Here is a 27753-nt window from a genome sequence, read left to right as displayed (position 1 = left end):
CATTTTTAGGCACTTTTTATTGTCAAAATTTTTTCTCTTTTTATATATAAACCATTTCAATATCTTTCAACAATGATACCGCTGTTTGCTTGATCATTTGCATAGGATATGTCACCATACAAAAAATAAGGACAGGGAAGAAAAAGAAGTCTGAAGAAAAGCAGCAAAACAGCAACCAATACGCTTGAGTTTCTGTCTTTTTTTTTTTTTAGGATTAAACATTTGAAGCCTTACAAAAATTATGTACATCATCTATTTACAGTTTAGAGGAACACTTAAAAAAAAACTATAACAAACCATTTTTAATTTATCAAGTCTATGGAAAATTGTTTCCTAAAAAATTTCTACCATATACCACAAAAATAAATAAAAGATGCAAACACTAGTCTGAACAAAGTTTTGTCGTGAGCTTTTTTTCCTTTTTCTTTTTGGCATGTCAGTTATTTAATTTTTACCCTTTGGTTGACAGCATGTATTACAGTTTTATAGCTGTGATCCAAAAAGTCCATCTGTGCCCATGAGATGACTTTTGAGATCTGCACAAGTTAGAAACTGCCCTGTCCTCACCCCCAGTGCCAAAGCTGCGCCTTAAAGGAGGACTCCCACTCTTTAGACTGAGCCTTGGAGCCAAGGGAGGGTCAGCTCCCAAGACCCTTCAATCCTGCGAGGTTATAGCTGCAATCCTACACAGGCCCCCAGCGAGGATGTCCAACTGAACTCAACAGGACTTGATTCAAGATTGACACATATTGGGCTACACCAGAGTTAACAAATTAGCAGACTGAAGTCAGGTTCACAACTGCTCTGTTCATAGGACGTGCTAAGCCAAAACCAAAGAACTGCATTGTGGTTTAATGGATGGCCATGCTCGCACGACCATGAAGTTCATTTGGTTTTGGCTGAGCCACTGTTTTATAATCCATGGTTTACAGTTGGGGATGTACCAGTACAGGCTGAATGTTCTTCTACTGTCTTCTGATCCAGAGTTTCTGGAACAGCTTGTTATCAAACATTAGGAAGGGGAAAAAACTGGTACATAACCGAGTTGATCGCAAGAATCCTTTCACAGGATACACCTGAATTGCTTATTTATGATGCAAATCTTTTAACTATATTCTACAGTTGGACCCGCTCATTTTACACCCTTCATCAGATACTAGGAACCAAACATTTGGGCCAACAAAGGGTAAAGTTTAAAATTTGTGGATTTCTATCTCTTTCTGGAGAAATCTGAAAAAATATCAAAAGGTAATCAAGAAAATGTCCGGTAATGGTAATCCAGATTAGTGCTAACTTTTTCCTATGAAACATAGGACTTTTGGCTCTTTTTCAGGAAGGTTGCAGGAACATGACTCAATAGGCCTGGACAACTCTCCATGTCAAATAGCTTTAACCTCAAAACATCTTCCAGAATTTTGGGTATCTCTAAAGAGAAGAGCAGGACTTCTTCAGCAGAACAGTCAAGCTGGGGGGGGCGGGATGCAAAATATTTGAAAGCCACAACCCCACTCTTTATCTTGTGGACTTTGTCCACGCAGAAAAGATCTCCAATGCTCCACTCAAAATGTTCAATTCTGCCATGAGTGCAACTCAAGACTCAGAAACCAACAACTGATTGTGCTCGCTCAAAATTTCCTTTCTGTTCTGCAGGTGCACATGGGTGAACCTGAGCGATGAACCTCAAAAGGTGCCACCCAGACTGTTTATAGGACTGAATTAAGATTCCCACGTGTTCTGAGAGTGAGTCTTCAAGAGAAAGAATTTGACACATTCTCCTGCTTTTAAAAAACGCTCTTCAGAGCACTGTTCCTCTGGAAGGGCACTCGGTTATTCAGAGCGTCCACTGATAATATTCATTGGCGAAATAATTGACCTGGACTGGGTGTTAAAATGATAATTTTAAAAAGGCAACAACAAAAACCAGTCACGAGGGATTTGTTATCCTTTCTGGACACTCTATTTGAAGAGAAGGCTAGTTAGCTCACAACTCTAGGTCACTGTGTCAGCTGTTGTTGGCTTAAGGTAATAACAAAAATCAAAAACTGATTAAAGAAAATACTGCTTGCCTTGCAAGAAACCATGACCTGAAGCCATAGTTGGTGGCTGGCCTACCAATCCCTAGCTTGTTATGTCAGGATAGCTTATTCCTGGACTGCTTTAGTGTTTCATTCCTGTATATTAGCAAAAAAGAAAGAAAGAAAAGAAATTAGACAATGTCCCAATGACTCAATGTTACTTTGCTAGACTACAGAATTGATTGAGGCTTGCTCCTGGCTTGTTCAACAAACCACAATTAAAACAAATCCTGAACCTTATACAGTAGGTGAACATAGCCAATAAAAGGCAGATGAGCAAGAATCCATCCAAGATTTAACTTGGCTGCAATACAATTCTCTTTGATCTTATTGGTTCCAGTCAGACTAAAATTAACTTTGCCAGGAAATCGGCCCATTGAACTCCATGGGACTGAGGTTCTGAGTTAACACACGTGTGCCATTAAGTACCTACTTGATTCTGTCCCAAAGGACCAGGAAGTGCTGGGTGAACCAAACCCATCTGTCCCTTATTCCATGAAGAAACAAACAGATTTACTTCTCAATAAATATATAAAGAAGGTGGTGGTGGAGGAACCATTGATTCTCCCACGTAATTGGTAACTTGTGTCTAAGAACAAGGACTGAGATTAAATCTCCCACTAGCTCCTTGTTGGCAGCTGTTTCCATTCCTGCCCCTGAAAAAGTTAGCAATAGCCTAGGAATCTAATGCTCTGTTTAAATTAGTTTGAAAGGTACCATTTAATTTATATTTTAAATAAACAGATTATTTTGAAACAAGAGAATGGGTAATTTCATTACCCTTGAAGACAAGTAGTCAAGACGCACAGGACCCCCATCCCCGAGTTCCAACGCTGGCACTACTTCATGGTAAATTTGGTTTACTTTGCCACCTCGGTGCCCTCGCTTCCCCACAGTTGGGGGTCCCTGCAGGCATTTTTCAGCTTTCCTGGGCTTTATGGGGCTCTTGCGTGGCGGCGACAGCAGCAAGCGTATCCCAACAGGAGCGCCTCAGCAGAAGGAAAGGAAGACGCCTCAAGCAAGAATTTGAGGATGTGCAGGAATGGCGGAGCTGCCGAGGGCTCCCGGCAGTAGCCTGCACAAGGCTGGCAACCTCCAGATGCCTGGGTGTTCGTCTCCATGAGGTACACAGCTGGATCTGGGAGACAGCAGCTTTTCACAAGAGAAAAGACGCTGTGATTTTTAGAGGGAAAAGGGGTCATTAAAATGTAAACGTGACTGCTGTGCAAGGAAGACCTGAAATAGAAATGTTTCTTCTAGATGGAGATGGGCCCAGGGACCCAAGTCCAGGGTGTCCAGATCCAGCCCACAGAAATCCAGATGGCCACCAGGTGGCAGAGAAACCGCCTCTTCTAAGGAGAAAAGCAGCAGCGTCGTATAAATAGCAACTGGCTGCAGTTCAACCCGGAGCTGCTCCCTTTCCTATTCCCCTGGAATAGAAACAACTGGAACAACAGCAGTGCAATCAGAAGCTATTTCAAACGTCTGTGGCGCATCCTGGATCGGGGTGAGCCAAATTCACATGGCGTGACACTAGTGCTCAACCAGCTTAGTGTTCTGATATTCCAAAATCATGTTCTAAATCCTTCTTTTTAAAGCAGTACTAAGTTTAGCTTATAGTAAAAGGTTTAACATTAGTATTAGAGCCTCTTGTTATTTAAAGCTTCTGACAGTTGCAGAAGAGCTCATGTAACTGTTGTCCTTTTGGACAATTAGGGGAAATGTTGATCCTAAACTTTGAACGCTCAGTGCATCAGATCTGTAGGAAAGTGTACTCCAGTGGCAAGCCTGTAGCATGAAACGAAGGCGGTACCGTTTTGAGAGGTATTTGGAAACCATACTGAACCGTCACAAGTCAGATGCCCGTCACTTGTCCTAACTGATTTCTAGAAATTTCTTTTGTGATAAAACATTAAAAGCTGATTTGCATATTTACAAAATCTTTGTCATGATAGACATGCAACATATGGAACATTTTGTTCTATGGCTATTTATGAATTTAATCTATATATATTTCATCTCCACAGAAAAAAATATAAAATATAACAAGTATTAAAACATCCAGTAAAGTTTTGACAGAAAATAAATTGTGGGTTGTCCTCTGGATTCATTTGGCTGTCAATTCAAATTAAATTAGTTTTGGTTTTGTTTTGTTTTTTTAAAAAAACACTGCTTGTCTGACTAAGAGTGTTCTGGTCAGGATTCTAAAATGATAGATAATACAGCTTTTCCGATATAATACTTAAATTTATGGACATGCTTCCCATGTTGTATTTTGCAAACATGAGTGAGGCACATTTATGCAACCCATTTTTATCTGCCTTACATCAATTAACTGCCAGATCATAACAGCAATTTACTCTGCGCAAAACTAGTGCACAAAATTCCCAGGGGGACAGAGAGTAAGGATCTCTTTGTCCAAAGAGATGAATATTCAGTTGTCTTTTGGGGGTTCATGGACAAAAAGAATCAGCTGGTCGGAAGGCCACCCTGCCCTCGCACGCCACCGAGATCAAGAGCCAGGGCTTCCGGGATCAGACCGTGGAGAGCAAGGGGGCCAACGGGACCGTTTACTCTTCCTTCTCCCCTCCCTTCGTGCAATGAGTACACAGCAGGAAAGAGAGCGTTTGAACCAGAGTTTAGAGCTTATTCTGGCTGAAGAAACCAGGATCTGAAAGCTAACCACCGAAACTGCTTTTGAGTTGGCTGACAGTCCCGGGCTCTGTGGCCACATCAAATGGCGGGTGCTGGGTCAAACGCTCTTCTTTTCTCTTCTGCTCTCACACGACAGGAGGGGCAAGGAGAGAGAGAGAAGCAGTGAAGAACTGCAAGTCTTCTTTTACGGTGTTTCATCCTGGCAACACTTCTGATGTATGTATGTGCACAGCTGTTGGCTGAGAACGGTGGCTTGCAGGCCCACGGGGCTGCCCCGCCACGGACCGACCTCAGGGCGCCCAACCAATCTGGGGAGCCCCTTTTTGCCTGCCCAGAACCAACCAGTCAACCAACCAATCACATCTGCAGAATGTCATGACAGGCAGCCCTGAGATGAAACCTGTAGGACTAAGTCCAAAATACAAAGAGCAAGTCACAGGGCATTAAAGCAGTAAAACAATCCATGTCTTGCCAAGACAGCGTCTTCCCTGTTTCCTCATAAATATACAAAATATACATTTCCAGTTTCTTCTATCATCATTTTTTTTTTCTGGTTCTAAAAAGGAGAAGAGTTCCTATGCAGTCAAACTCTTAGCTAATTCTAACTGAAGGTGTAGGTACTTGGGTCGCTGGGATGTTGCATAGATGCCAACTGCCTCACGGGAGATGCAGCTCAATTCTGGTGGCGCTTCATGTGCAGGGCCAGGTGGTCAGAGCGAGAGAAGCTGCGGCTGCAGACGGCGCACTGGAAGGGCTTGGCACCGGTGTGCTTCCGGTAGTGGCGGGTCAACTCGTCCGAGCGAGCAAATCTCCAATCGCATCCTTCCCAAGTGCATTTGTATGGCTTCTCTCCTGAAAACATTCAAAAATGCAGAAAAAGAACAGTCAGTAAGCATCCTTTGGTTGACGTGCAAGATCCAAAGCTAACTCACACTTCCATGTGAGAATCTCTGGAAGGAGGCTAGGTTGAACGTTGCTCCCTCACATCCTTTTCTGCTGCCTGCAAGAAACATCTTATGTGGCACAGCCTTCAAAAATGCAACACCCAATTGGCAGTCTGATGTGGGACAGTGTAAAACTCGGTTCGTCTATTACACTGAGCCATGGTTGGTGGAGTAAGCCACCATTGATTGGGCTCACATAACACATGAAGGCAACAACCAAGATTTACAAGCCATAGGGGCCATATTGTGTTAAGCCAAACCATGCTCTGCATACCCGCCTCATTGTACGTAACTTGTAGGGCTACCTGAGGCCCTTCTGATCGTGTTTCCCCAGTGCAGGAGATACAGCAGCCCCATTTCTTCCTACACTGCTTGAGGCAACACCAACATATTAACTGCAACAAGGAGCTACGGCACACCTTCTTCCTACACAGCCTGAAACTTTTGACACTGAGTATGAGAAACCAGGATAAAGGAGACCTGGATCACTTAAGGACCCTGAAGAATCTTCTCCAGGATTTCTGCCCGCCTTCATAGCTCAAGCTGCTATGTGCAATATGGACACATTAGTTCAGGTAACGGATTCATGACTGAATGCAAACCCCAGCAGGTGTCTCTGAGAAGGCCAGAAGAATTGAGCAGGATGGGAACAGTCCTCTCCTCCACTGGATCTTCAGCAACTCTTCTTTACAAACATCTTCTTGAGAGAGCATAATTGGCCAATCAGGATACTGCTGGGGCATCTAATTTTTATTTGATAGCCTTTGGCTTCCTTAACAGATCCTATACAAATCTGTCTCCAAACCAATGGCCAGACACAGTGGGGTTTTATCAGTGAGAGATCAGTAAAACATGGGTTCACGGGCAGAGCCGAAAGATATCATAGCTTATGACTCAGTTTCCCAGCAAATGCAGGCTTCCTGCCTTTCCTTTGGTACGATACGTGTAGTAGCAGCCACGTGTAGTTGAGGCACTTTGAAGGTGCTCAAAGCCGAACCAAACAAAGCTTACTCTCCACGTTTCGTGTCATATAGAGACGCAAAGGATATTCTATCCTTTCTGCCCCAAATTTTCTTCAGTGCTACAAACATCATGGCAACTAAACTGTGTTTTACTTGGAAAATCTAACAAAGATCGAAAGATCTAGGGAGGCAGGGTCCAAAGAATGAACACACAGAGAATTCCAAGCAATATTAAGAGGAAAAGACATCTGGCAAAGGAGAGAATGTAAACACAACAGGTCACAACCTGGCTAAAACCTGTCGTGACTATGTCCCATTAGAAGTAGAGGAACAAGTTAAAACAGAGGAAACGTTACGTCCCATAAAAAGCAACAGGGCTTCAACCAGTTACAACCCCAATGTGTCTCACTGGTTCTCATGGGATTTACTCTCAACCAATTGGGACCTCGGCGTCTGCCGCCTTGTCTCCTGCCAGCTGCACCCCGCCTTGAATCTGGTTTAGGAAGGAAAGGAGCCACGGAAGGAACAGGGAACAGGAGCTGCAGAAGGCAACGTGAAGACAAAGGAGTCACCCATCCCACCCCACCCCATCCCATCTTCCGGACCTGCACGCAGCCTCGACCTGTTCCAGTATCTGGACGAAACCAGCAAGGAGCCCCCACCCCCAGCCCTCCCCAAAAGCCCAACACCACGCAGCAGGAAAGGCAGCTCCTTCTGCCCTGAATCACACAGGCTGTTTCCAGAGAGTCAAGCCAGGGATCTCCGGGGGCCCTTTGCAATCGCAGCCCCCAACCCTTCTTACCCCTTTAAGGCTTAGACAATCTTTTTTTACTACCATTATTATTTTGTCCCCATGTATGACATCCAGTGACTTGCTACATTAAAAACCAGCTTTTCTGGAAAACATTATCATAATGTTTATGAACGACTAATTCATCTGGCATAGGCTTATTTGCAAAAATCAGGCCCCGACCGTATCAGGCGGCTGGCCCGTTGCTCCAGCACAGCTCACCTGCTGCTGCAAGGTGATCAGCACCTGAAATTATCTGTGGCTTCAGCTGGCATGAAGGATACTTAACACCTTGGAAATTTTGACCACAGATTTATGTAACTGCCTAATATAGATTTAATTGCACGGCTTTACACAGTCAGTTTGGAACATACTGTCACAGATAGCTAAATATATGGGTATTTAATTTAGCAGCCTAAGTGGGATATTTTTAAACATACCTATAAAATTCATAACTATGTTTGTTGAAGGGATGGAAGGGTATTCATAGAAACCGGAGGCAGGGAGTAAAACTGCTCCTCTGAAGAATGAAGGGCCCTGTTCGATCTGACCCGAAAAAATGCTATTTATGTGGCCAAACTTCATTCACATAAGTCTACGCTCTCAGGCCATTTCCACGGTTTACCAAGTGCATTACAATAAAACATGAACACACCCTAAACTCTTTTATCAGTTGCAACTGTCAAATCTGGAGCTGCTAGATGGCTCTGAACTTGGACTTAGCTCTCAGAAAAAACGCATGAGGTGGTAAATCTTTCTAGGCTACGCCAGCGGCCATCTGCAAGCGGGAAGTTTGTAGGAACAATTTCCTTGAAACTGACATGTCAGAGAAAAGGAGAAAAACTACGTTAGAGCCTGACATACTTGTTTTCCAAGCACGGGGACTGGTTGGCCATCTCAGAAGTCCACAATCTGTAGGCTAAAAGTGCACCCCCCAAAACAATTCCAATGATTAATCTCCCCCCCAGACTTTAATGTACGCAAAACCGTCTGTAACACATCCACATTTGTCATCTATATTATGTAGCACAAACAGAAAAACAAGCTTTCCAAATGCAGGCAGAATTTCTCTGCGTGGTCAATTTCACAGCAATATCAGCCAAAGCAGCGTGTCCCCGCCTTATAGCGTTTACAGTTTTATTTTGGAGGAGGAGGAAGGGGAAAGGTGGGAGAGAAAAGGGCTTCGGGGAACGAAAGCCGCACCAACACAGGGATTTTATACCCAGACACGCCCCGGGCGCATCTTCTCGGAAGTAAACCCCACTGTCTTCAAGGGAACGTATTTCTGCCTCACCAGCTGGAAGGAGAACAATTGTGGAACACGACACACGCACACTTTGCAGAAAAGGGCCTTCCCAGCGGGTTGGCAGGGAGACGGCCAGCCAACTGCTACTGTTCTGAGCAACTCAAACTACCACTCTGTCCTCTGAGATCACGATTCATCCTGGTTTCCTAGAGCTCTGGAAGATGGTGGGACTGGACCAGCAGCAAAAGGCACCAGCACCTTGGGGAGCGACTCCGGCTGCTTGAAACACAAGCAGCCACCTTTTGCTCCACACCGAAAAGCAACTTAAATTGTTCCATAAAAGGGAGTCGTTGGCCTTGCACAAAAATCTGCCCCCTTGAATGGATTTGCTAATTAAGTTTTGGATGCTTGCCAAAAAACTAAACTACGCTTTACCTTAATCAGCACAAATCAGGAGGTTTTACTATACAGCATCTATCTATCCAGTAAGAAGAAGTTTCCTAAAAGTTGGGATCGTGAAAAGCAGCTTTTCCTTGGAAGTCAGAAACAAATCTTCTCTATTCAGAAGTGAAGAGGAGAACTGTTCCCTCTCTCTGGTTGAGATACTCTCCTGGAGAGGCCACTTCAGCTGAAATAAGAACTGAATAAATCCAAATACTGCATGTAACCACCAAATAACACCTTTCTCTTGATTTTCTCATTTTCATGTTTTACTCCTTCCTAGAAAAGGTTTCTGAATGATATCTGGAGAACATTTTGGCCAGTTCAGATTCTTGTAGAATAATAGAACTAGTCTGCTGAGGTCTGTTTTTCTTAAAAAAGGAGAATAATCCTCAAATATTGGATAATAAAAGGTTTTAGCAGAAGGTTCTGAAGTAGCAGTTGTCCCTTTTCTGCCCAAATAAAGGGATTCTTCTCTGCCTCTTCTGCTCTCCAAATCACCTTCTCACTCTTTTTTTTTTTTTTTAACTGTCCCACGTCCAACTTTCATGCAGGTTTTAACTTTCTGGCTACAAGATTTGCAATAAAATTCATACACTTTTCCAGAGAAGGAGAGGGAAGATGTAGTATACTTTATAACTCTATAGTAAGATGTAGTTTGACCTTTGATATTTGGAAGCTCTTGAAAAAAGTCACAGCCCGAAGCTGTAAGAGAAAGGCAAAATGGGACACTTCCTGTGATATTAACGTCTAGGAGAACAAGCTGAAGCAACTAAGCCTTCCTTCCCCTAAGTCACAGTCTATGAATTAGGTCTCAATTCTTAAACAAGCTGCACATTCTTCTTCTCTCCAAACTGCACCTAGCATGCACTGGAGATAATTTAGCCTGCTTTGCCTTTCATCTATGATCGCCTCCACGTATCTTGGACTACCCGTCCCATTATCTGCCAAGGATGAAGTTCCTTTAGGTAACCAGGGGTAATGCTCATGTGGTTTTTCTTAAAAAGCACAATGATGGATTTAACGGAAGGGAGGAAATGAAAAATCTTGAGATAAAGCAGAAAACATAACTTGTTTGTATCTCTCTTGCATTTCTACATATTTCTCTGTCATTCGGTTAAGAAAAATATTTGGCACGAGTTCCAACATAAGAACTGTTTTAAATTATTTTAAAGCTTATTCCGTTTATTCATTACACTGAGCTTTAAGGGGCAAAGGAACCCATGGTTAACAACATTTATTTGCTTAAAAAGCAAAGAGACACTGAATTCTTTATTCAGCTTCTACGGGCTACCCAGTGCTGCAAGAGTCGCTTAACTTAACGTTTGCACAAAATACAGAAGCTGCAAAGTTTCAGAAAATAGTTGATTCTCCTCCAGAAACTGAAAATGAGCACTGAGAGGTCGTGAAACCCAAGAATGCAACTGGTCATCAAATACAACGTGCTGGAACATGGTGTCTTGCATTCAAACAGACACTGCACTGTAAAAGGATTTCTAAAAACTTCTGAAGAACATGAGCAGAACCCTTCACTTCAGAGCAGCTTCCACGGGGTTTGTTAAAATGTCAACACTGTTCAAATAAAACAGCATGGAGGAAGCTGGTACCAAGTCCTGGCGAAGCAGCAACACTTCAGTTCTTTCTTCCTGAGCCAGAAATATTATACACATCACTTCTGGGAAAACAGAACTGCTTTCCTTTTAAGTTATGTTTCAACAGAACTTATTTTTTTCATAACATTAATTGGATTTTTGCATCATCTTCGTCCAATCTCACGGATTTCAAATATTTTGTTAGGCTTGAGTCAATCACAAAATGTATTTCAAGTCCTTGAAATCGCTCATATGCATCCCTTCTTGCATGCAGATTTATTTTTATTTTTAAAATGAAAATTTAGAAAGCATGTGGAATACATTTATGTAAAACTTTTGGTTGAACACCAACATTTAGTTTGGAATCAGTTTAGAACAAGACTGAACCGAACAAGATAAGAAAAGGAAACTTGGAGGAAAAAAAACAAGCTATCTTCACCACTTCTACTTATTAAGCAAATACTGAAGTTACTAATAATACATATCTTTTTTTTAATGTATCCTTGGATGAAGAGTGCAGAATACATTGCCTTGCGTGCAGATCTCCCTTCGCCAAACAGTATCTAGCCCATAAATATCTCCTTGGTGCTATGATACTGACCATGCTCGGTTTCAGCTTCTGAACCACGCCAAGAGAGACTAAAAATACGTTACATGCTTTGCCCTATAATTATACCATAATTTCGGCTAGGATGTTGTTTTATCAACAATGGATGTTGTCATGGGAGCTAGAAATCTCCAATTAAAAAAAGAAAGCTCTACACACAGAAATTCCAGCTTGATTATGATTGAGAGTATCTGCATAGTATGAGGCGGGGGGGGGGCAGGGAGAGGCATTTGTAGGAGTATCTGCTTGTGGGGCAATTTTGAGATGAACGAAAGCTGGGCAGCAGAGATCCTGATACGAAGGTCGGGGAGACGCTGGATCTCAGGTAGCACTGAGGAAACAGTCACTATAATGGGCTTTTGGCGTGCTTGGGATGTGCGGCCCCATCCCAGGAAAATAGATCATTCCCTACGCACCGAGGGGTGGGGGCTTACGTCCGGCCAGGCACAAACCAACCACTTTACGGCCGAGCGTCGTGCATGAAGGGGACCAGGAAAAGCAGAGATGCGCGTCTCTTGCCACCGGAGGTAACGGCACTCCAGACAGGAGGAGAAAAGGTCCAGGGAAAGCCAGTGCTTGCGCCAGCATTTGCAAGCCAGTCACCAGCGCTTGGCCCCCCGGGGACGGGGGCTCTGCAGCACTAGGAATGGCCCGTCTTGGGAGAAGCTGGGAGAGGCTGTTGCAGAGGCGGGAGCCGCCGAATGAAGCCTGCGTATCTGACTATCACAGAGGGGAGGGAAAGCCTCCCCTTTAGGCAGGACTAAAATCTGTAGCCCAATCCAGCCCCCGGGCTGAGGCCTCGGGCCCCGCTCCAGGCACCACGTGGGGACGCCCCGGCCAGCCCCGCGAACCGGAGCAAACGGCTCTGAAAACCCGGTGCGACGGCTGGGCGGGTTGGCCAGAACAGCCGCGCGCCCACCCTTGGGAGACCTGCGTCTGTGCTTGGGGAGGGGGAGGGCGTTCGCCTCTGGAGCAGCTTTGGCTACGCCCAAGGGGGATCCCGCGGCCTCCCGCTGCGCCCTCTCCCAGCAGGGCTGGAGCGCACCGCAAAGCCTGGCTTTGTGCCGCCTCGCAGTCCCCCGACAGACAGCAAGCCCCCCGCCCCATCTTGCAAGCCAAGCCCCCGGGGCAGGCTTGATCACCGTGATCCCTACCGCGGGGCTACTCCTGTGTTTTCTTTTAAAACGCAAAACGGGGCACGTTAAAATAGATCACCCAGCGCAGTCTCGTTTCCCAGGAAGGGAAGTTTGGTATAAGGCAAACACACTCAGGCACGCAAACAAAGCAGAATTTTACAAAGAAACGCTTTGTAAAGAGCAGAAAGGAAGGGGAGAGCGGGTGCACCTTCCCCTCCACCCGTAGGTTTCTCCGCCCAAGAGTCATGGCGTCACCCGCACAGCTTCGGTGCAGCTTCGCCTGAGCTCTGTGTTGCCCCTCTCCCCCCCAGCCCTTTACGGGGCGCAGTGCACAGCAGGGGCCTCACTGGACGTGCTCAGCGGTGGTCCAAGGGAGCCCCCACCTCAGCAAGGAAGGGGGACATGGCCTGAGCTGGCGCTGCCGCAGGAGCCTTTGGGGCTGGCTGGGAGGGTGTTCTGAAGGGGGAAGAGTTCTTATTTCTCCACTGCCCCTAGTCCTAAGGATCCCCAAGCTCTGGCCTGGTCAAGGAGACCAGGCCACGCTCTTCACAAGAAGTGGCAGCAGCCCACAAGGGTGGAGGCTCCGCTCTGTGCCCTCTTTTTGGCACGCTTCAGAACGTGCCCACCCCCTCAGTGGCACAGTGGTTTGAGGGAGCCATTTCACGCCTTCCAGCCCCAAACTCTCCCCACAAATGGGCCAAGACACCAAGAGATTCTAGTCCAAACCTTTAAAAGACCTTCCTCACAGGAGGGACGGGGGCAGTCCAGGTTTACTTGCACGAGCAGGTAGAAAAGAAGGAGGGCCAAGGAAAATGTTTCTGCTGTCCATGGCCGAGAGAGAAACCTACCCTGGGCGCAGAGCCAGTCTCTCTGTATAATGGAGCAGATGACATATTAACCCAAAGGGTTCCCATATCCATCACCAGCAAGGCTATCAGAGGCCACGCGGCCCACAGACGCCGAGTGCCAAGTGAGAGAGAAGGCTTTATCTGGAACTCCTGGCCTAGGAAGTTGGTCTTTCTCAACTCAGCAGCCCTGCAGGGTTTGTGCAACTTTGACATGGGATGTCCTCATGGAGAGTGGCCAAGAGGACAAGGGGACAAATCCTGGGAGTTACGCGACACAGACTTAAACTGCTAATACCAGGCATGAGACAGAGAAAGGAAGCCGCACACGTTTTTATCGGGGCCATCTGCTAAAGCCACTTTCACACCCATAAAAGCAAATAAAAACATTTACTACAGTTATTTGGCAACTGAAAAAGAACACAAAAACATGAGTGGATCGTGGAGCTATTTTCCACTTCCCCCTCTCCATTTGGTGGATTAGGATCTGGGGCCGTGCAGCAGCAGCACACGGGAGGAGGGTCCTCAGGACCTCAGCGGGTCAGGCCTCTCAGCTCCGAGGGACGCAGGTGCCCTGGTCCTACAGCCTGCTTCTTGAGCACCGAAAGCCCGGGAGAAGCCCGGCTGAAGGCAGCAGCTCTCCCAAGGAAGCACGACAGGAGAGTCCATCTCTTCCTCCAGACACGCCAAGGCGAGAGAGACTCTCCGTCTTTACAAAGAGGATCGATCTGTCACAAGTCTGCACCATCTGGGCCATCTGCGTTATAGGCTCCGAAGAGGGAGAAGGGTTTTCTTCCGCACGGAAACCGCTCTTGTGCTTTGGGTTCCAAAGATGGCACTTCCAGGTTGAAAGCGACTCCTGAGCTGGTTTCCGAAAGCGCTGTGGGCTGCCCCAGGGGTCACGGAGTGTGTACTGAGTTAACAGCGGCGATTCTGCTCTTAGAGACTCAGCACTAAGCCGCGGAGGGCGGGCTGCAGCTCGAGAAACGAATGTGACTAACACAGGTCCAAACCTCCCCCACAAAGTGACAACAGCAGCTCCTTGGGAGGCATCGTTAGCCATGCAGGAGGGGCCCTTAATCAGATTTGGCTTTAAGTCTGATTTCAGGGGAATACTGCATGCTGCCCAGCCAAGAGATTAGAAAACAACACTCTGTTCAGCCTGGAAAAAAAATAGTTTAGTTTTACCTGTAAGATCTATCGTGTTTCTGTTTCTGTTCCTCTTCTCGGCCTAACAATGGCATACATGTGTATTTGGCTGGGTGCACGCGTGCGCGTGAGAGAGAATGCATCCTAGCTGGGGCTGGAAACAGAACTGAGTAATTACTGTGTTTGGAAAAAGGAGGAGGACAGGCTACTAACAATTGCCCCACGGTTACCTGCACGTTTAAGTCGAGCTAGACTAACATTAAACCCAATCTGTCTTTAGAACCCCACCTTTGGGGCGGCAATAGCATTATGCCCACCTTTTTCACTTCTTAACTTTAACTAAGATTTAGTCTGGTGAAACGTACTGAAGCTTAAAAGCCCACTCACTACTCCACGACCCTTTGGTTGGCCCTGGCAATGTTTTCAGCACTTGGATCTGGGGTTTTTGGATCTACATCGCTCCCTATCATGAAACTACAGGGAGTCCCCAGGTTAAGAATGCCCGGTTTAACATAGTTAAGAACGGAGCAAAATCAGAGTTAAATACACAACAATTCAAGTTAAATACACAGTGGTTCGAGTTCATTACACAATACTACTTACACAGTATTATACAATAATACTGTTCCAGTTTACATACACTTTCGACTTAAGGACAGATCTTGGGAACGGAACTCGTTCTTAAACTGGGGACTACCTGTACTCAGAAAACATGGAGGGAACATTTGCTTTAAAGCAAGAGCTCAGGAAATGAAAGTTTCAACTGGCAAAGAAAAGTTTTAAAATTAGTCCCACTTAAGGAGATTCTAAGCAAATACTGGAAAGCGTGAGCGGCATGGCTAGGGCCAGATGTGTGCACACAAGCATCTTTCAGAAGCGGCTGTGTTTACAGCTAAGAATCATCTTCCTCATCAGGCATCAAATGCCTTGAACTGAAGCTTACTTAATCCCTCTGGGGCAGCAAGTGACATTCTTTCAGGAGATATATTGGGCACTTAATTAAAAACAAAATTTTTTCAGTTGTAAGAACTGAAAAAATTCTCAGAGCTGGCACGATCACATCTATGTGAAGCCAACAACAGCAATGGTTAACTACCGAATTCTTGGCAGGCATTTCGTCCCCCAGACAGAAAGGGGGTGGCAGCGCCTCCTGCCCCTTTGCAAGGCGCCCGCGAGACTAAGAAAGCCGGTTACTTCCAGGAGACATAGAGAATCCGGGCCCTGACACAGGTAACGATATGCGCTGTATGGTTATGGGCCCAGCAGGAGCCCGTGTGTGCACATACAGGCGTATGAGAAAGGAAGCACTTACAGGGAGGGATCTCTTGCAACCTGAACGCATCTTATTTCCTGCTCAAGGCCAGAACAGTGGCCAGCCCAGAGGCCAAACAACCTCCCAGAGCTAACCAAGAGGGTGAAACGTTATTTTGCACATATCTCTCGTGTCCCAGGTCAGTGCCATTTCTTGAGTTGTGCCCATCCTGCCTCAAATCAAAAGAACTCTGTCGAAGAAAGACAATCAGCCCAAACGGGCAGGACAGACAGCCCAAGACCCTCCCCACAACCCCTCAAAATGCACCAGCCAAGCTTTAACTGCCACAGGAGGGAGGGCTGGCCGTCACCCTGCAAGGGTCTTTAAAAGGCACCCAACTACTGTCTACAGCCATTCATTCACAGGGAAGGAAAGCCAGAAAGTATTCTAAAGAAAATTATCTTGCGTTCACGTGATAACAACTTTTTAAGATGAACCACTATTTCTGAAGACTGCTTATTCAGGATTAAACAGGAGTTTACGCGTGGTGCCACTCTGGTCCTGAAAGTCGGGGATGGCCTGTCCAGCCAGGAACCCGTATTTATCCCGACCACCCTGCCAAGTGGCTACTGCTGGGATAAGGATCCTGCGTTCTTCAGCCCCCTTTTGCCCTGTTTCCTCAGGTTAGCCTCGGTTACTCAATTGCACCACAGCACCAACGAGTCAGAAAACGGGCCTGATGTTTCTCGACTCCCTTTTCTGCATGCTTCCAGAAACAGCTCCAAGCAAGTCACTTCAAACTTTTACAGAAGACTTGTTATTTTTTAAGATTTGCAATCAGGAGTCGTGGCCTTCCTGCATACACTCAGTGGCTCCAGCTGCCCTTTCTTCGTAACGTGAAAAGGGACGGGGCAGAGAAGTGCATCTCAAGGGAAGGAAGGACTTGATAACAGGCCTGCAACAAGGTCCAGAAGCGCAAACTGACCCATCTGAACCGGGCCATGGGACACCCCGCAGGTGACTGAGGGGAGGAGGGCAGAAATTCCATCAGGCTTTGTCAAAGAAGGCAGAAGGACCAAGATTTCCAAACTAGCCCATCAACACCAGGCAGTATTTAAACTCACACCTGCATTTAGCTCATGAATTCAAGGATTTCGCTGATAAAAATCCCCCACAATATTTATCTCAATTCAGCAAAGCTACTTCACAGCCGAAGGATGTCTATAAGCCTTTTGAAGCCCACAACTAACTCGGGCCGAAAATGAACCAGGTTTAACTTGTTGCTTAGCTGAGCGGCCCCCGGAACGTCTGGGGAGCTCAATCGAGAGGGGAAAGGCTACGCCTCTTGGAGCCGTTTTGGAAGTAACCTAATAAACTAGGATTTGGCCACATCATTTCTGTTCGCGATCCGCTGCTGGCCACCCCTCCAAAAATCGACACCGGGGCACAGATCGGAGATACTTGACATCATCCAGCTTAATACAAACCGTGGGCAACAGCTTTAGGACGGTTTGCATCTTGTTTCGGGGGACGCTACATCTCTTGGAAGCTTTTGAGGCTTCAGCTTCCCAAAGGACAGCCACAGATAGGCAGAAGAGCTTCTGGCATCAACTGGGGAACCACGAATGGCCAGGCGTGTGGCCAAAGACCCTGGGCCTGGGAGGGAAAACCAGCCACTGATCCAGAAGATCAGACAAGAGTTTGGGAGGAGAACGAAGGGAGAGCAGAAACGAAGCATTTCATGTCACGTAAAGCAAGAGCTTCCTAATGGACACTTTTCTGGACAAGAGGGAAGTGGTTTGCCATTCCCTAGTTCCCCGGGGGTCTCCCATCCTAACACTAACTGGGTCCAACCTTTTGAGATCGGGTCTGTCCCCTGCTATGTGCTCCACTGTGCAAAAGATAACTTTAAACCCCCCCCAAAACCAATAGCCTCCTTTTCGGGACTTCTGGCAAACAAGGTGACTTCAGGTCTCTTGCAGATAATGCCACCACCTAAGCACTGATGGTGCAAGAGGAACTTTTGCAGCAGGCATTTATTGGGATCCTGGTTGCCGCTGACGACGCTGGTCCTTCTCAGGCAACCAGAGGGAGAAAAGGACCCGCGCACCCCGCGGATAGCCCTTACTTCTTTTTAAAAGAAAGCCTACTTTAAAAGTGAGGATAACCATTCAGAAGGGGAATGCCTTATCCACAGCTCCGTCGAGCCTTAAGACGTCTTGCTTCAATGTAGTAAACCCGCTACGGCTGACCGTAGGCTTAGGTGCAGCTTGCCTGGGCCAAAAGGGCTTCCGACCTATGTTTCCCAAATTGCACTGGCCTGGGGGGAGCAGGTGCCCCGCAACGTGCAAGTCTGAAGACAGGTCAAAAAGCAACACTCGAAATGGAGCTTGAGCAGGTGCGGGGAGACAGGAGAAGATCCAACAAGCCTTCCCCTCTTGCCAATGCATTGCGCTGGGAGTTGGGTGGCATATCAATTTAAGCAATCGTAACAACAACAGCAGCAACAGCAACAGCAGCAGCAGCAGCAGCAGCAGCAGCAACCACCACCTCAGATGAAGAACTTGGCTTGTCCATGGCCACCCTGGTCCCCAAGGAGCTCTGGATCCAATTACATTATCTTTCCCGCTGACCTCCTTTAGCCGTTCAAGGCTCTTACGGTAAGGCCACAGCTCGTAAGCGGGAAAAGGCAGCACCTCACTCCTTGCAACCCTGTCTTGTTGGGCCCGGTGGGGCTTTGTCGTTTCTATTTAAACCTTCAAGCCCAAGAGTCATGCAAAAGTATACACATCACAGGAGTTATCTTAGCTTGGTCTAGGAAGTGACTCGAGCCAAGTGTGACTTCAAACCAGGGTTAAACAAACCACAGTTCTGGGTGACTTCTGAATCTGGCCAAGCCCTGCTATTTCTCATCGCTCTTACACCCCATTGCCTTAGGTATAATTGCAATCTTTGGCACAGAGAACTGTTCTAGGACAAGAAAGCAATATTTGCTCCAGTGACTAACTTGGAAACATTTTTGGAAACACACAACAGTTTCCCAACAGCCCTGCTCACGACACTGCCAAAATCCAACTTCTTTCCCTGAGGAGCGCTGTGACCTGACTCTGAAAGGGAAGTCCCCACTCGGCCATTCCCAGTCCGGAGCCCTTCAGAGATGCTGAGCGACGCCAATCAGCCTCCAGCCACCTCCACTATGCTGGCTGAGGATGAGGGGAGCTGTAATCCCTTCTCCCGGAGGGCAAAAGAATCAGAGTGACGTTTTCAGGGGCTGAAGATAAGGCACCGGCTGCTACTCCCTGGAACCTAAGTCTCTGAGGAGCAGAGACGGAAACCAGCTGGACGCCTCTGCAGCCCCGGTGCCTCTACGCAAGACACGGCCGTCTCCCAAAGCCCGTCCCTGCCACTCCCCCGGGCCACGCGAGCCGGAAATCTGAATGGTCCCAATGCTCTGCAGCCCCATAATCCTGCCCGCCTGCTCCGAACTCAACGGCGACGCAGGCCAGGGCCCGCGCTCCACCTCTTGGCACTTCTGCCTGCACGTCTGCTCTGGAAGGAATGTCACTGAACTCACTGAAAGCTATTCAGGTGGAAACAGGTTGCTAAACAAATACTATGAGAAGGTGCAGGATTTCTAATACAAAGAAGGCAGCGCACTTTCTGTTTCGACTTCCAAAAATGTCGACTGCTGCTGCAGGCTTGATTATTTTTCTAAAAAACCGAAGTGACAGATTGCCAAGAAGGGCGGATAACAGTAGGTTTAAGAGGAATTGTTCGGAAGACCGAAAACTACCAGTGGACCTCCACAGATACTACAGAACAGGTTGAGCCAGACAAACAGGTCTGCTAAAGCCCTCAGGAGATTGGAAAGAGTATCGCACAAAACTTTAATAACCTGTATTTCATGACCTACATTTATTAAAGCTTTCAAGTTACAGTGTTCATTAAGAACCCCCTTTTTCTCTTTGCAGGGAAAAAAAAGTTAAGCCAAGCAAGTATGTTGAACAAATTGGCATTTGGTAGAAATGACTAAATCAAGCTTTATTCTAGGACTTCAGATTCTCTCTGAGAAAACATCCTCGTCTGCATGATGCTTCTCCATTTATAACATCATCCACGGGTATCTGTGGCGTTGCAGCCTTTTGGGGAATCACTGCCATCGAAAGCTCAGGTTGGTGAGCAGAAATTATGCAGAAATTATCCTTACCAGAGCCACACCTTTAAGACAAAAACTGTATTGCAGAGAGACAGGATTCGCACTTTGCTAATCTGTAATGCAGTTGGATTTGGGTGTAACGTCAACACAGCCATAATAATTTGCAATCAAAGTTTATGGCTTACTGTGCTAGATGTGAAAAAACAGACACTGCCGCTTACTTAAAAAAGCCAGGCTTGAACTACATAGCCTTGTGCGTCAGCTCAGTCATAGTTTTTTTCTGGAGTTGAGCATTTCGGTTTTGTGCATGCACTGGGTTACTTTAAACGAACGCATGAGCGAACCCAGTTGGGGAAAAATAAGGCGTTTTAACATTCCAACAGTTAGTCTACCAGGCCGCTAGTACAACCCACCGTGCTTATTTATTACATGCTTATTTATTTTTAGCCAACTCTTTAAACAAAGTTTTTCAGAGCGCATTACACAACTTTCAAGTTTAGAAAAAAAACGTTACTACATTTTGCACCCACATATTTACAGTAACCACGGGTAAGGAAAAGCGTGTAGCGCTTTTATTTAACAGCATGCATATTATGAAATTGCTCCTGCCCCAGCAACGTGAGCACTGGTCAGGGATGATGGGAGCCGCAGTCCAGCAAAAACGGGAGACGTACAAGTTTCCCACGCCTACTTCTGGGACCAGGGCTAGAGTCGCGCTGCGGGCCGTGATGCCGAAACCGTAGCTCCAGGCCCTACAATTGCCAGGCGGGGTTGGGAAACGTCTTTCCCCAAATTTAGACGCCATCAGGAAGCCAAGTGGCCCTGGAAGAGCTCCTGCTCATAGCAGGCAGGTCAAGTGGCAGCTGGAGGCGACCTTCGCTCTTCCCCTTTTCCAGAAAGAGAGGTTGCCAACTGTCAGGGAGGTCCACCCGCCCCTGCACTTTTACGGAAGTTATTCATCGGGGCAGAACGGGAGGAAACTGACTCCTCTTTGGCAACCCGTGTGAGGCAAGAACGAAGGGCCCACACAGATCAGTGAGAATGGGACTTTTAAACCATGGTTTATAGTTTATAATTCACAGTGGCCTCATCTGCAGGTCATGCTAAGCTCAAGTAAGTAAGATTGTGCACCTTACTGTTCCAGAAAACAAGAAGGCCACATTATGGTTTGCCGGGTGTCACTGGAGGTCTAGGCCAATGAGGCACGTTCACCTGAGGATGAATCATCCTAAATTTTCAACAGCGGCTAAAATAACAGCAACCCCACCAAAACTGCCGAGCAAAGGGAGGTGAGCCCAGATTAACGAAATCCACTGTCCCGGGAGAGGACTGTGCGGGGCCAGTACGGCAACCCGGCAACCCTTCACTTTTACGGCCATTTACGACAGTTGCTTTTAACCTTTTCTCCCCCCCCCCGCCATGGCTCCTTTGAGAGATAACTGCTTCGTTTATCAAAACTTCATTTCCATAGTAACTCTTTTTGCCCGGAGATATTTCAGTCATTCAGCAATGAGCAAGCCCTGAATGAAAGCCGTTGTTCCACAGGGGAAGCCAGACTCAGATCTCTTCTCAATTTAAAAACCAGATTCAGCTCTTTACAAGGAGGGAGAAGGGAGCCCATTTCAGCCGCAGGTCCAGCACTTCTAAACTCCAGCCGCAGAGCTGTTCTGATAACTCAAAGGGCTTGGCCACAGAAACAAAGGTCCGGTGTTATCACCCAAATGGTTTAAAGCATTTTAACTGGTGGCATTTTAGGTAACTTCAGGTTAAGGCCCTCCAAGCAGCTTCATATCAAATCTGTGCTGAGTCATTAGCTTCTGCTGGGCAGAGGCTCCTCCTGGCTGGTCCTGCCCCATATTCCAGAGACCGAATCTGGTCTATTTTCCACGCACAGGAATGTCCCTGCAAAGCACCACTTAGACGGCAGTCTGTTCTGAAACGTATTTTATACTACAGGCTGACTCAACGACCCATGAAAAACCTACATATTTAGAATCAACCGGCCACATTTCCTGACCCTTTTGGCACAACGGGCATCTATTCCTCCACCTCCGCCAAGCAAGATCCATCAAGGGAAGGGAGCCACTAAGCCTCTAAACCGTGTTTAGAGCCAGCGAGCAACACCTGGTTCACCATTCGTACAATCTCAGAACAGAGTTGTCAAGTTTATCACATACCAAGTGTGGTCACTCAACTCATGAAAGAAAGCAGCGTTTATCATGGAACCCAACCTCAAGGAATGTTTATCGTTCATTTAATTTGGTATACGGCTTACCGCTGAACAGAGAGCAGGCTGCTGGGCAGGAAAACGATTACTCCGAAATGTATTTTTATGAAATGAATGAGGGCAAGGGCCTTTAAGATTTGCAGTGTAACCCTAAGCAGATGTCCTCAAAAGTTCTGCTGGCTAACATTCAACTTCACATTACAAAATCATGGCTTCAGTGGAATTAAACCAAGGTTTGATGCACAGAAACAACGCAAAGATTCCATCCATTAAATGACAGCATAATTCAGCTGGTTTGGGGGTGGGTGGGAAGAAACAGGGCTTCAAAGAGGGCATTTATTCACTGTTCAAATTAAGCCTCTTTATTTTCTGAAGCTTAAAAGTGTCCCCTTTCATTTCATTAACCAGTGTGGCTGATTTATAACTCTCAGTTTGAAGCAAACCAAGTTACATCTTTCAAGCAAAGCAGAGAAAACAGGATGGCTAACTTATATTTATAGGAAATTCATAACCACCATAAACCACGTACCAGTGTGAGTTCGCAGGTGTGCTTTTAAGTGGGAAGATTTCGTGTACACTTTAGTGCAACCTAGGATAGAAAATCAAAAAGAGATGTGTCAAGTGCATCTATGTCTAGAAAACATTAACACTTGTTCAGCATAAAACTGAAATGCTGCTGGTAGATCTAACTGGTGGTACTAATTTATTTAAGAAAGTTATCCCAATTTCCAGCTTCTGCACAGAGCAAAAAGATAGCTGATAGGGATACACACACATCACAATCAACCGCACCTAAATTTTCAGCTCAGTACGTTTACCTTCCTAAACATGAGTTGAATCAATCAATCAAGAATCTTCTGCTTTCCATGTTTATGCCTCTCACATCCACTTCTTCTATAAGCTATGTGTTCAACAGCAGAATCAGTTACTAACAAATAACAGAATTTATCTGTTATCTGTCTGGGAAGACACTCATCCTTTATTTTAACCTATTTCTGGTCACGGAAAACAGCCGTCAAGGAGCAAAAACGTTGCCTGGAGGCAAAATGCCTTTGCTCCGAAAGATGAAGAAGAGGGTGAGCGCACTTCTGTTCAAGCAGCTATCCCTGCTAGTCTTTGCCACCCAGGTGAGTGAACTACATTTCCCATCGTTCTCACCCAACAAGCTCATGGGGATGTTCAGGTGCTCAGACGTGGAATGCTGGCCTATGCCGTTGGCATAAATTTATATTCAATCCTTGCAAATGCTTAAGGTGTAATTATTTTATTCAACGTTTCTTTCTTTTTAAACAATATACATGGACAAAATGCTACATTATAGCAGATGATCCCTCCCTATATATGTTGAAAGAAAGAAAGAAAGAAAGAAAGAAAGAAAGAAAGAAAGAAAGAAAGAAAGAAAGAAAGAAAGAAAGAAAGAAAGAACGAACATTGGGAGGAGTTTCTAGAACGGCGCTAGCCGCAAACATGTCTGTCTGCCTGTCTGTCTGTCCAAGAGGGAGACAGACGTTCTGGAGGAGAGCAGCGGCCCACTCTTTTCCAAGCTTACCAGGGTAGTCACAGTAATGAATCCGCCTCTTCTCCAAATCTGGGTTACTCCTCCGATTATATCTGACGGTTGGGATGCTCGGTGAATTCATTGGGATGCTTGTGGTCAAAGCTGGATTGTGGATGGCCAACTTGGAAGCTATCGTAGCGGCGTACGACGGAGGAGGGGTTAAATTCTGCATCATTTCCGCCTGTCGGTCGGGGCTGCCAGGCTCCGAACTTGGAGGGGAAGGGGGGAAGTAAGTGGCTTGTTGCTGCAGAAACTGACTGGGCATCGCGTACGTGCAGGGAGGCACCCCGTGGAACTGCTTCATGGGGGTCTGTGGCATGGCCGAAGACAGGGTGCTCAGGCCCGCCATGGAGGAAGACATGGAGACGCTGTTGAGGTGGTCCATCCCTGCGGCCTGGGGGGCCGTGTTCGGCAGGTCTAAATCTGGGGAGCTGAGGAGCTGGTACAGCTGGCCCTGCTGGGGTGTGGGGATGGAGAGGCTCAGCTCCGGGGCAGAGAGCTCCTGCTTGATGAAGAGGCTGTTCACGTCCGGCGTCTGGTGGGGGCTGAAGATGCTCGTAAACTCAGGGAGCGCCTGGGCGGTGCCGGGGGCAGCGGGAGCCGTTTCGCTCTGGTGGCTGAAGGTGGCCACCGGCTCCGTCTTGATGTGGGTCACGGGTGCCCTCTGGGCTTTGTACAGGCCTGTCCTCAGCTGGGTCAGGTCCGGCAGGTAGAGGTTCATGTTGACGCTGTAAGGCACACCGTCACTGTTGGTGAAGAATTGATCCACCACTGAAGCACTGTCCCGGCGGTACTTCTTGTGCTCTGGGAGGGGGGGCACGGGAGGAAGCTGGGGGTTCAGGTATTTCTCCATCTCGCATCGGGTCTGGACGAGAACAAAATCAACCAAAAAGAGAGAGAGAGAGAGATAACCTTACAGATGGAAACTGTTAGGAACCCGAACGGATTACAAAAGTTGTGCCCAGGACGAGATTTTCTACAAATTATACCACGCTCTGGAAGGGCCACCCTCAAATTTAATCTGGGAGGCAATCTTCATAATCCAGAGACGCAAAGGCTCTCTGTTTGCGCAAGAAGGGGGAAATCCACCCAGAAGCTAGTCAAAGATGCCTTAGTCTGTTCCTGGATTAGAGGCCTCAACCCTGAAAACACAGCAGCCTGAGCAGGGACACTGATTAAGCCCCCAGACAAAATTCCCCCATGGGACTCGCTTTCAGGAATTGTTCAGGTCTTGGGCTAAGTTTGCCGAGAATATTCCCAAGAAAAGCAGGGTCAATCAATCAGTCAAGAGGGAAAGTTTTCATGTAGCTTACTTCAAGAAGAGCAAGCTGAGGCGTAGATAAGAAGGACTTCAAGTTGACAAGCATGTGCTTCACCTTCCCACCTAGACCACAAGTCACCTTAAAATGAGTAGTGGTGACAGGATGAATGACAAGAATAACTAATTAAAGCTTTTTGATGCAAGAATCTATAGTGAAAATGAAAATATTGGATATGTTATCTTTGAAGACTAATTATAGCAAGTGATACAACTAGATGGCAAAGCATTTAGCTCTAAAAAAGTACAGCGTGCCATTTTCTACATTGCATCAGGGGGATTTTTAATCAAGGCTTCCAAGAATGCAAACACCATGCTGGCTTGGTCAGTGAGGCATCTTAAGCCATTCGGGTTTTTTTTTTTATAAATAAATAAATAAATAAATAGAAAATAAATGTTTATATCTGGGAAGGAAATAAGAAATAAAGGCAAATAGGAAACTACAGGACTACATTTGTGTAACTTTTTGGGTGGGAGGGTGGGTGGGGGGCTTCTTGTACAGCAGGTAGAAGCAACTTTCCTACATGGAGGATGCAAATAGCCAGTTGCGAAAATATTCCAAAACAAGTTAGTTGTGAGTTTCCAAACGTTTTGGTTTCCCAGAGCCAGGATCAGAACTCATCCAGACCTGTCTCGCCTAAGCCGGCGGGACTGTCCCGGTCCACAGTGGGTGTCGGCCGAGGCCCGGAGGCTCTCACGTTCAGCAGGCCGGCCCCGGGGCGCCGCGGGGCCAGACCCTGCTCAGCCCACAGGCCGGGACGGGCCCTCCATCGCCAGGGCTTTCCCACCCACCGAAAGGGAAGCACCGTCGGGGCCCGTCTTCCCGAGGCCACCGCTGCCGCCGCCGCCGCCTCCCATCTCCGACCGAGACACGCTCGCTCCTCACGTCAACTTCAGAACAGGGCATGAGCACGTATGGAAAGGATCTTACGGACCGACCCGACCGCCGGCTTCTCGCCGGTCCGTTTCAAACAGGGTGGATTTCAGCGGGGGCCCCGCTCCGGTCCCCGCATTCCCCGGCCTAGAGAGGCAGCCGCCGCCCACCGCTGGCAGCCCCCACGGGCCCCCGGCCCTCCGAGACTCCTTGGACGACCTCCGAGGGAAAGGCGCTGCGCGGGTCCAGCCACGCGACCCGCCCCGGCCCCGGCCCCGGCGCCAGCCAGCCTGGACCGCGCGCCGCAGGGCGACCAGATGCCCCCGCTCCGCCCGCGGGGAGAAGCCCGCAGCGCCGCTGGGCGACAGCCGGCCCGGGCCCGGGCCCGAGAAAGGGCTTCCTCGCGGGCCGCCAAAGCCAGCCCCCCGCCCACCGCGGAGATCTGCCGCGACTTGCCCGCGGACCTTCCGCCGCTCTTGTTTACCACCGACGGGGCCGCTGCTTTTTTGGGGAGGGGGAGCGAGCGAGCGAGCGAGTCTCGCTGAAACGCGGCGAGCGACGGCCCGTCCTCCGCCCGCCTCGCCCCGCGCCTTCCCAAGAGCCGCGGGCAACCCGCGCGCTCCGCTTCCCAGCGCGGGGGCTCCGCGCTGCGGGGCCTCCGGGCTTTGCCAGCCTTTCGCCCACGGCCACCCGAGAGAAAGCGGGGGGCGAGGCCGCGGCCCATTCGGGGGCCAGCCCCGGCAAACCCTCCACGGCGCACCCCGGACCAGGAGCAGGAAGAGCCCCGGGGGAAGCCGCGCCGCGCCGCCGTCCCCGCGGCTGCCTTTCCCACTTTAGCCTCCCAGCTGTTGGCCAGCGGATCCGCTTCCAAAGGGCAGCCGCGGGAGCCCCCGGAGCGCGCCCCTCCGGCCCGTCTAAAATGACTGCTGCGTGGGCGCGCGGGCCCGGCGAGGCCGCTCCGCCCCCGCCCCCGCCGGCCAGGCCAGGCCGGGCACAAGGTGGCAGCTGCCGCTCTCCCCGCCGCAGGGAGGGGCAGCGCGCCGGGGAAGGCAGGCCCGGCCCGGCCCGGCCCGGCCCGGCCCGCTACGCCGCTCCCCGCGCGCCCGGCCACGTGCGGCAAGAGGAGCCGCGGAGCCCGGCCGCGCTGGCGGGCAGCCCGCCGGTTCGAAAGCGGCTGGGCGGGGAGCCCGGTCCGGCCATCCTCGGGAAAGCGCCCGGGCGGAGCGGCTGCCAACCCGGCGGGGCGCCGCCAGACCCCCTTCCGAGACGCGCCCCGGGGAAGGAGCGGGCGCTCCCGCGGCAAGCGAAGACCGGCGCGCTCCCTCGGCGCCCCCCCGCGCGGCCACCACTTTCCCTTTCCTTTCCTTCCCTTCCCTTCCCTTCGCCCGCCCGCCTGACCCCACCCAGCACCAGCCGGAGCGCGGCCGAGGCCGGGACACACCCAAGCCCAGTGGCCGGGGCCGAAACCCGCGGGGCCCCGAGCGCCGCCCTTTGCCCATGCTCCACGGAGGTCTCCCCAGAGCCGCGGCCGTTCCCCGCGCGCGGGCGCCTCCCTCACCTGCACCATCTCCTCGCCGGGGATCCGGACAGCTCCGCTCGGCGGCGGCGGCGGCGGCTTGAGCTCCTCGGGAGCCGGCGCAGCGAAGAGCGGCCCTTCCCGGGCGCTCAGCACCGGCTTGAGCTGCGCGAAGACGGGCTCCTCGGGCCCTAGGCGAGCGCTCATGCTCAGCACCCGGGTAGCCATCGGGCAGCGGCACCAGCTCTGCGGGAAGAAAGGCGCCCGGCCCGCTCGCCCGCCCGCCTGCCCGCCCTTCCGCGGCTCACGCCCTCCGCCTCCGCCTCCGCCTCCGCCTGCCGCCGCCGCGCATCGGGCTCCTCTACCTGGCCGAGACCTCCCTCCCTCCTGGCGGACCCCGGCGCGTGCCC

The 27753-nt window shown here is 48.8% G+C and overlaps 1 protein-coding gene across 2 annotated transcripts; it reads right to left on the bottom strand.

The window, feature by feature from the left end:
* Positions 1-27753, bottom strand: KLF5 (KLF transcription factor 5). 2 transcript variants are annotated; one of them, XM_088139528.1, is made up of 4 exons: positions 27386-27753; positions 23627-24500; positions 22607-22666; positions 1-5582 (listed from the first exon to the last, which is right to left on the bottom strand). In XM_088139528.1, the coding sequence occupies exons 1-4, from the start codon at positions 27569-27571 to the stop codon at positions 5404-5406; spliced, it is 1299 nt and encodes a 432-aa protein (XP_087995654.1). In that variant the 5' UTR covers positions 27572-27753; the 3' UTR covers positions 1-5403. The 2 variants fall into 2 exon arrangements, with proteins under 2 accessions (XP_087995654.1, XP_087995655.1); XM_088139529.1 differs by lacking the exon at positions 27386-27753 and adding an exon at positions 25746-26888.

This window comes from Python bivittatus, unplaced genomic scaffold (assembly GCF_059951505.1).
Source record: "Python bivittatus isolate LINGU-HERP-01145 unplaced genomic scaffold, Pbiv_v1 ctg000210_np1212, whole genome shotgun sequence".
In the NCBI taxonomy this organism is placed as follows: domain Eukaryota; kingdom Metazoa; phylum Chordata; class Lepidosauria; order Squamata; family Pythonidae; genus Python; species Python bivittatus.
The sequence above is the reverse complement of the archived record's forward strand: the minus strand, read 5'-3'. Positions and strand labels throughout refer to the sequence as shown.

What these genes read in the sequence shown, in the direction of transcription:
- KLF5 (XM_088139528.1), bottom strand. Translation starts at nt 27,571, where the DNA reads ATGGCTACCCGGGTGCTGAGCATGAGCGCTCGCCTAGGGCCCGAGGAG. An exon ending in CCGGCGAGGAGATGGTGCAG is followed by an intron (nt 24,501 to 27,385) that starts GTGAGGGAGGCG and finishes GTTCTCGTCCAG; the next exon opens with ACCCGATGCGAGATGGAGAA. An exon ending in ACACCTGCGAACTCACACTG is followed by an intron (nt 5,583 to 22,606) that starts GTACGTGGTTTA and finishes GAATGTTTTCAG; the next exon opens with GAGAGAAGCCATACAAATGC.